General features: G+C 36.0%; 1 protein-coding gene across 1 annotated transcript; it reads left to right on the top strand.

Moving 5' to 3' along the window:
* Positions 1 to 2,651: 2,651 nt before the first annotated feature.
* Positions 2,652 to 8,975, top strand: LOC124483655 (sulfotransferase 6B1-like). The gene is made up of 7 exons (XM_047044187.1): positions 2,652 to 2,945; positions 3,707 to 3,819; positions 4,094 to 4,183; positions 4,321 to 4,447; positions 4,613 to 4,707; positions 4,968 to 5,124; positions 8,233 to 8,975. Exons 1-7 carry the CDS (start codon positions 2,753 to 2,755, stop codon positions 8,358 to 8,360), a joined length of 903 nt encoding a protein of 300 aa, XP_046900143.1. The 5' UTR covers positions 2,652 to 2,752; the 3' UTR covers positions 8,361 to 8,975.
* The last annotated feature ends 929 nt before the right edge of the window (positions 8,976 to 9,904 follow it).

Raw genomic sequence — 9,904 nt, 5'->3', positions numbered from 1 at the left:
CTACCAAGACGAAACTTTTGACACCACCGTTGTGTATGTAGTCCAAATATTGACTGAGCCTTGGGGGGCAAAAATAAATAATTAATTTATTATAAATAATAAATATACATGTGAGATAACAATGGTCGTGCCCTTGCCGAAGGCAAAACACACCCAATAAACCTCCTTAATATACAAAAAAAATAAGCAATAGAGTAAACTAAACCTATAACACACACAATATCCTATTCTAGCCTTATAACCAGTGGCGTTTTCTTCAAGACATTTATTTTTCCCCTAAAATGTAAAAAAATGTATGGTCAAATATTTAGTATTGTGTTAACATTTCAAATGCGTTAAAACGCTCGGCGTCTCTGGGGGTGAATTGAGGAGTGGGCTGGCCTGCACTCTGGGCTTCTGCATGATGATTGGAGGGTCTGTCGAATATGGAGAGAGATATGTCTCAAAAGTATTCGTAAATGCAAGTACCATGATCCACAAATGTTTCACGATTTACAAATGTGTTTTGCGATCCACAAAAACAAAATTCTTACTCGTGATTTGTAAGTTGGCATAAATGTGCAATGATTTGTACAAATAGATGTCCATTCGTAAATATATTGTTTGTAATTTCTTAAAATACTTAACATTTCTCATGGTTTGTCATTTGTAAATCTGCAATTCGCGTGTGAAGTGTTGAATCTGCATTTGTGGATCGCCCAATACACGCGTGCAATCCTTCTTCCAATTACGTATTTTTGAGACATTCTTTTCGGTCTTTTGCGATCCACACACAAATAGCTTTTCGATCCACAACCATCCCCCCCCACCCCCCTTTCGACAATGCCATCTGTTGTCCCTGCTTTGATGGTTGTAGCCCAGCGCTTTAAATAAATGTAAATAAAATACATTTATTTTCCCCTCCCAGTAACCCCTTAGCAATGGTATGTGGTATGGGGCTATTATTGTTGAATAGTTTTGCAACAATAATAGCCCCATATATGTGCTTTGAGCTTAAGTTATCACGAGTATCTGGCATTTTCTATTCACCTCGCTCCACAGGCTGCGGCCGTAGTGTAGCCTAGTAGTATTTGGCCGATACTTTCGTGAAAATCTTGATATTGATTTTGGGACAGTGACATGGCTGGTTAGCTTGCAAATCTTCCTGTCAAAAATACTGTAAAATTATATTTACTGTTTGTCAACCGTACACAATGTTATTGCTTTTGAATCTTGCTAGCATTACGTTAGCTTTCGGGCTAATAGCTCAGTCAAAGGAAAGCCGGTGGGCAGAGGACAACACTGCCACCTACCGAATGGCACTGTCGAAAGGGGGGGAGGGGGGGGGGGGGCTCCTGTTGTGGATCAAAAAGCTATTTGTGTGTGGATCGCAAAAGACTGAAAAGAATGTTCCAAAATTACGTCATTGGAAGAAGGATTGCACGCGTGTATTGGGCGATCCACAAATGCAGATTCAACACTTCACACACGAATTGTAGATTTACAAATGACAGACCATGAGAAATGCACACATGAAATGTTAAATATTTTAAGAAATTACGATATATTTACGAATGGACATTTATATGTACAAATCATAACACATTAATGTAAATGACAACTTACAAATCACGATTAAGAATGTATTGTGGATCGCAAAACACATTTGTAAATCGTGAAACATTTGTGGATCATGGTACTTGCATTTACGATTACTTTTGAGACATATCTCTCTCCATATTCGAAAGACTGCATCTCCTTTTGATTGACAGCGATTTTGTACTATAAAAGTTGCCGAAGCTATTTGAGCTCAGTCCCATCGCGGATTTTTCAAGTGTAGTCGAAAGACAAACTGCTGCAACCTATTTCTTGATATTTGCTTGGCGAAATTGCTGGCCAATTTTCATCATATATTTCATACAATTATACACCACATTCCTTGTTTCAGTTTAACCTAATTCCCACATTTTCTCCTTTGAGTTTAATATTGTTTCGTTACATCGTTTGTTCATTCATTCATACAGTACTGTAGGCTAGGCTAGTGTCGAAGGGGGGAACTAGCCAGTGAACTAGACAAATCAATTTGAATTTTTTATGTTGTAGGCTGAAAATGAATTTCTGCTCTTTGAAAGACCAGCAGCCGCCACAGGTGTGCAGATCCGTTTCTGACAGGCAGTGGATTGTAAAAGTGGTCCAACTTGTCACACCTCTATGTACACTGAAGCTATACAATTCACCTACAGGACAGCAATGTTACGGTGACTCAGCTTTATTCCTATTAGCATTAACATTACATTTAGAAATTGTTGGAGCACATTGTTTTAACTATGATAACTACTGCCTCATTACAGAGATAAGCTGTGAGAGCAACTTAGACAATATTTGTCTATTTTTATAATGTGTTGTTAGACTTTTTAACTATGTTAAATTAACTTGAACTTAGATTTTAACCAAGAAAATAAGATCTACTTAGTCATCTCTGCATCGAATTTTGGTGTTTCATTTCCACAGCACAAAATATCGTAAATTATTTAATTGACAGAATTTGAACTATCACCTATTTTATAAGCAAGTCATGCTCTTCTAATCAATCACTCTCAGCACACACAGTCTATCCCACATCTGTGAACTAGAACATCCGGTTCCTCTACCTACTCAGTTTGGGGGCGGGGCAAACACAATACACGCACACAGCTTTCCTCTTTATCGTCTTCCCACATAAATACGAACACTACTTGCAGTACTTCACAGCTGTGGGGTATTAGCTTACAAAATGGACCAACAGTTGAAATCGCATGGCATGTCCAAAATGGAGGAGGCAAAGAAAATAAAGGATGAAGATAAACTTTACAAGTATGAAGGCGTCCTTTACTCTTCCATCATGAGTCCCCAGGAAAATCTCAAAAGTCTGGAGAACTTTGAGGCTAAACCAGATGACCTTCTACTGGTGGCTTATCCCAAATGTGGTAAGGGCTATACGTTTCTTTTACTTTTATGACTGATCATCACAGTCCTCATAGTTAGGTGTGAATAACCTAGAAAAGTAGGTATTATAATATGCTCATAAATATTACTCCTCAAATCTGTCTCTAGGGTGGGTACATATGCTTTGCAGCCTGCAACATTGTCAAATTAAAATATCAGTAAACATTTAGATTTATATTAACATGACTTAACTTTAAGATTTGGATGGTAAGATAAGTATCAACAAGAAAACACATTAGCTAAGTAGTGCAGATAGGATGCAATTATTGACATTCAGTTTCAGAAGTTAGGGTTATTACAAGAAAATGTGTTGGTAGATGGTCAGTTCAGTCAAGACACTCACGTATTGATTTAACCATTTATTGCAATGGAAATAGGTTTGTCTTTGGCAGTTCTATCTATGGCAGTAATTGCACAATATGCAGGTATATTCTGTAGGTACTATGTAGGTATAATGTGCAAAATGTGTTAACATGTGTGTCCGGGGCAGTGAATACATGTAGTATTTAAGTTCCTGAAAGGGTAAGGCATACAACTTCAATTAGCACACCTGCAGTTGATTGTGTGAGTAACATCAGTGAATGATGTGATGCTCAGCCCAAATGCCATGCCCGAACTAGTTTAGCCAACTTGTGGTTTTTGATGGAAAAACTAAATTTGTACAGCAATAAGGGTTGCAGTAGGATTAGATGCCTATAGATTACACTACTAACCTACCACCCATTGTTTTGTTTTTTACAAGGTTTTAATTGGATGGTATCTGTGATTGGCAAAATCAGGACTGCATCTTCAGGGCAAACTGAAATGCCCAGTGGACCTCCACTGATTGAATTTTTTCCCCCCGAAGTGCAACAGGTGTGTAATACATACATGATTGTATTTTAGCAATTTAATCATTTTGACAATATTCCTTAATCTATAGTTTAAATATCTTAACATATCAGCTGTTGTGTCTTGCAAAATACCAATAACTATATGTTGTAGTAATGTGTATTAGGAGATACGCTTGAACAATGCAGAGGTTTCATTCAGCAACAGTGTGAAAGCAAAGTCGATCAACTTAGTTTCTTACTGACAAAAAACATTGTATTTGCAGTTTTTTTATAATAATTGTATCATGCTTTTGCAGCTGGTGAAAGAGAGGCCCTCCCCTCGGTTTCTTGGCACACATTTGCATCCTGATAACATTCCCAGCTCTTTTATTGCAAAGAAGACAAAGGTGAGGATTGATTACTACAAAATGGCACCAAAGAGTGCATTTCACGACACATTGAAGTAAGTGTATAATATCAATGTTTAACTGTAGCTGACTTAACCATGATATACAGGAAATGCCTTTTAATAATTAACTTGTAGATGCTGGTAGTGTTTCGAAACCCGAAAGATACTGTTGTGTCCTACTACCACTTCATGAACAACAACCCTGTTCTGCCAAATACCAAATCCTGGAACGCATTTTTCACAGACTTCATGAAAGGAGAAGGTGATGACTCATACAGCTCATTACCATTGTTGATACATTTCACTGCTGAAACTGTGCATATAAGCTGATAACGTAAAGCCAATGACAAATGTTGGGATGATCCTCTATAGGTGGAATTTGGTGTACTGTTTTGATAAAATCAAGTTTCCTTTGGTTTGCTCTTAGTGGCTTGGGGCTCTTACTTTGACCATGCCCTGGCTTGGGAGAAACGCATGGATGATCCAAATGTGATGATTGTGACTTACGAGCAACTAAAGGAGGTGATTTTTGTCTTTTGTAATTACATGGCATCAACTTCACTAGTTCCAGTTTAGTCTAAGTCATCATGTCATGACATTGATAGATTAGCTGAATCTGAAATACTAAAAATAGAATTGTAAAGTGAGAACACATTTTCAAATATTAGGCAACTCTAAATAAATAAAAAAATCAAGAAAGGGTTCATGTCTATGAGTTGATGCATTAAATGCATACTGCTTTAATGTGCAAATTCAAATGCAATTTTTCTCTCTCTCTTTAGAATCTAGTGGACGGGGTGCGGAACATATCAAAGTTCTTTGGCTTTACTTTGACTGATGAGCAAGTACAGACCATTGCAAATGAGAGCACTTTTAATGCTATGAAGGAGAGCTCCAAGAACAGTCATGGTCAACATGGCAATGTCTTCTTTCGGAAAGGTAGCTTTCAAAACTGCTTTTAAAATTCTTCCATAATATTAAATTATGTTACAAAAGTGCATTTTACTACCAGAGGAAGGGGTTTATCTTCTACTCTGTCATGTCCAGATCAGGCTTGTGTGGCCAACCTGTATTTATTATATAATTATATTGGAAATTAAATTCTCATTAATATCTCATTAATAGAACTTCCAGAAGGTCAACATTAGTTGAAAAATTACAAAGAATATGCATAATGTTCTAAAGGACAAACATTTTGAATACATAATTAAGGCAGATCAATGTGCTTGAATTATACTTGCCATTTGTTTGTTTTCTATTGTTGAAATAGGATACATGTTTCAACAATTGTTATGTAAATTTTTACTATTATATTTAGTTTATGTTGAAGATTCCATCAGAAGCTGAGACATTTGAATTCTTAAAGTTTTTTATTATTACGTTTTTCAAATCCCATCATACATTCCCAGGTTAAAAAAAATATGCTAAGTATACTGAATCTTAGCTTACTTGAGTATACTTGAAGACTGATTAATCATCAGTATACTTCAAGTTATTGAATGATTAGTTAATTTGAAGTGTGCTATTTTGGAACAACTCATTTTGTACTAAGAATATTTTAGTTGTAATTAAATTGTACTAAAGCACAATTTAAAGTGTATTAATACTTAAAGTGTACTAAGTATACTTGAAGTTGTTCCACTTTAGCACATAAAAGTACACTTAATACACTTTAAATTGTGCTTTAATACAATTTAAATGGTATTAAATTGTGCTTTAGTACAATTTAATTACAACTAAAATATACTTAGTACAAAATTAGTTGTTCCAAAATAGCACACAAATTAACTAATCATTCAATAACTTTAAGTATACTGATGATTAATCAGTCTTCAAGTATACTCAAGCATTTTAAGGTTTAGTATACTTTGCATTTATTTAATTTTTTTACCTGGGCCACAGAGTGGGCACATCGTCTAAATAAGAGTACAAGCCGCATTGGAATACAAGTCGCACTTCCAATGCAACCGTTAGCATAGCGCAGCCAACAAAGAGTGAATTTATACTCACGATGGATTACTCGCACAGACACACGTTTACATGATGGTATCAATTTGAATCTAACTTTATTCGGATAAAAAAATGTTTTGGGGGGCAACTGTTATTATCTGAATATACAGTATATGGCAGTGAATAAACCAAATTATTGGCCGAAAGCATGTCATATCCAGTATGATACGTGGCGCTGTTTTCATTACAACTTGTGGTGATACAACCTTTTCCGCTTGACCTCTTCACCACTACCAACAACAACAACATCAACATTTCGAGAAAGCCAGGCGATTGCAACGTTATTTTCAATTTAAAAAAACATTTGCACCAAGCAATCCAATCCACTTTTACATGTTGATAAAAGCATTGAAATTGGAAAAAATTATTGGACAAAAAGAAATCAAGGGACATTTAGAATAGACAAAAATGTGCCATTAATTGTGATTAATCGCGAGTTAACTATGACATTAATGCAATTAATCGCGATTAAATATTTTAATCGTTTGACAGCACTAATAAATACAATTAAAATCATAATAAAATCTCCACAATAATACTGGTAGTTACTCCGGCCGAAGTAGTTCTGTTCCGACCCGGCCCCACATTAAAGAAAGGAAAATTATCTGGCCCTCGCAGACAAAAGTTTGGGGACCCCTGATCTAAACTATACCCCATAGCATTACACATATCAAAACAAAACTCCAAACAATAAAACTCCAAACAATGCTTATTTAACTAAGCTAATGCCCTTAACTTAGTTGCTTTTCAGTTTGTCGCAGGGCATTCTGGGTACCAAGAGCAGCACGAATATGTGCAATCTTACAGCATTGTGTAACACACTTCGGTTGTGGATAGTATCTCCAGAAATAAAGCCAATTCACTCATTTAGTGGCGGAATCCATTGTTATGTCTAAAAAAATATTTTAGTATAAGTTCAGCTAGCTTGCAAATCATGAGGATAGCCTATTGTAGCAGACCTTTCTATGTGACAACGGACAAGGGTCCCTCGGGAGTTGCCGTAGGCGTGATGCTGAAACCATTACGTGAAATCAGTAAGGGCTGTTCGAATGGCTATGTCAAGAAGAGCAGTGGTAAAATACAAGTTTTGAAAAGAGACCGCGTCCGTGTCTCATTGTCCACACGAACACATACAATTATATCTAAAACGAACTTACGAAGAGTTCACTACCAAAGTTGTAATGTTAGCGATGCTAGTGTTAGCTTGCTAGCTAGCCTATAGCATTTCACTGGATCTTGCAGCTGTTTGATTAACTGAAATTATTATGAAATGTTATGTTCTACAAGCCATTTGCCTACTCAAGCAAGTCTGTATTTCCAAGCCCTGTTAGTGTAACTGAGACGACACAGAAAATAATTCCTCATTCAAGTAATAAGGCCCTGTTCGAGTGTTGAGCATTAAATAGAGATCTTGAAAGAAGCCACTTTTTAGTTCTAAAACCGGACTATAAGCCGCTTTGAAATAGAAGCCGCACAAGCACAAGAAAACTGTAAAAAAAACTTTACTCTACTACACACTACAGTACAGCAAATGCATACCAGTACACTGAAAGCTGAATTCATGAAGGGACTTCAAAAGTAACTTAAAATATCCAAACATTTCAGCAAATGTTAATTTTTCAAGTAGGCTTTTAGTGCATTGTTACAAAGAATATTTTTAGCATGCATTTTAAAATATACAAACAATATGTTTAAAAACAAAGTTCCAGTTGTACACTTTAGAAATTACATATACGTTTTACTTATAGTATATATTTTTTATAATATATTTACTAAAAGTGTAATGTAGTAAAAAAAAAAATTCTGTGTGTTCAAAGTATTAACGGTAAAATAGGTAAAGCATGATGGTAGTATACTTTTTATATATTCACAGATAGTACACTTTTTCTTAGTATATTTAAAATGTACTATTGAAAATGTGGATATGCTTGAAGTACTCAAAAGTATACCTTTTTTCCCCTGGATTTTGCAATTACATACTCATGTAAGAATTGTAACAATGTAATGACATTTCTTTGTGTTTGATCTTGTGATCAGGTGAAGTTGGAGACTGGAGAAACAATTTCAGTGAGGCCCAAAGCAAACAGATGGACAAAGAGTTTCAGAACCTCTTGGCTGGTACGAAATTGGGAGCCAAATTAAAATATGATGTTTACTGCAAGTAAAGAAATTACCCTGCCGCCCCAAATTATGACTCCTTTAGCTAGAAAACTATGAAATCCAATGTAAGCCTTGGACAGATTTGTTACAATTTGGTATTTTAAGGTATTTATTAAAATAAATGTACAATAAAGAATGAGGCATTTGATGTAAGCCTATAATGCCAATAAGTAATTTTGTCTTTTATTACAGTTTTGGCTTAGCGTATAAAATATCTGGTAAGTTGAGAACAATAATTTAGTTGGAGGCACATACATTTTTACATTTGTAAAGGTTAACAATAGCAATAATTCGCCTCTGTTTTGCTAGCACCTTCTAATCCTGTTAAAATGCTAACACATCTGCAATTTGAAGACTGACGCAGAGTAGGAGTGGATTATGGGAGTGTTTGAGATGTTGAGAGGACTGTGGAGTTTAAAAGTAGGCCTGTATCTAAATAACAGACGCATGTTCTAATTCTTTACCAGCTACCAAGCATCTTTGCTGAATATTAATTACATATTAAGTCATGTGTCAAATAACTGATATTAACACTGCCTCTTATGACCTTATCAGATCTGATCATCCCTATGAAAAAGAATTGTCACCATTCCAATAAATAATGCACATTCCCAAATATATTTGAAAGGAAGTTGTCTGTTTCTATAGAATAGGCTACAAAGCTATACCAATGATATAGACATCAAAGACAAACCTCAGCCATAGGAACCAACTTGGACAAATTGTACTGCGTCATTGGCCCGTTTTGAAACCCCTGCACGGGGGAAGAAGGGTCCTTGCACTCCCACTATGTGGTGTTTCTCCTTCCATGCTCCATAGTGGTAGAGTAATCTCTCAGTTCAACCAATACACCTCTCCATCACTGTGGTCTTTCAGCTGTGATGTCAAGATTCTCCTCTTCAAGCTTCACCTCAGCTAGCCAGTATTTTGCTGGCCTAAATTGGACCAAAAGCAACACTTACTGTGTCAGTACATTGTTTCTTGTGATACCTGCAAATCTGTCCCTTCTCTGCACGTTGTATTCAAGATCTGTTGTTACACTGTCTGGCAAGAGACTATGTTGATGTAACCAGGGGCGGTTTAAGTGATTTGATGGCCCCAGGAAAAGACCATGTGACGCCCTTCTCCATTTTGCTTTCTGCAATCATAGCTAGTGAACAATAACTATTTGGAGGTACCTCTTTTCAGTTAACAAATCCATACAACTAAAAGACAGGCAAAATTAGATTTCTAACGGCAGAACTTCAAATGTTCTTCAGTCAGTTAGAAGAAGGTGTTTTCTATTTTGGGGGAACTTGACAGTTTTTTCTTTGTATGGGGTCTTTTTCACTTTCAGTTCTGTCATTATTTGCTAATGTATCTTGCCACAACGCAGGGTTTATACTAATAGTCTCAGTCAGGGGCGTCGTTACACCCGTCGTTACACTTGGGCACGTGCCCCAGTATACATTTGTTGTGCCGCAGGAAAATCGAAAGTTAGATTTTTAACAATCAATTAAAATTTTTAGTCAGTGCATTCATTTAGATTGATAATCCCGGAAAAAATAAA

This window comes from Hypomesus transpacificus, chromosome 21 (genome assembly GCF_021917145.1).
Source record: "Hypomesus transpacificus isolate Combined female chromosome 21, fHypTra1, whole genome shotgun sequence".
Taxonomy (NCBI): domain Eukaryota; kingdom Metazoa; phylum Chordata; class Actinopteri; order Osmeriformes; family Osmeridae; genus Hypomesus; species Hypomesus transpacificus.
This window is presented reverse-complemented; position numbering and strand designations above follow the sequence as displayed.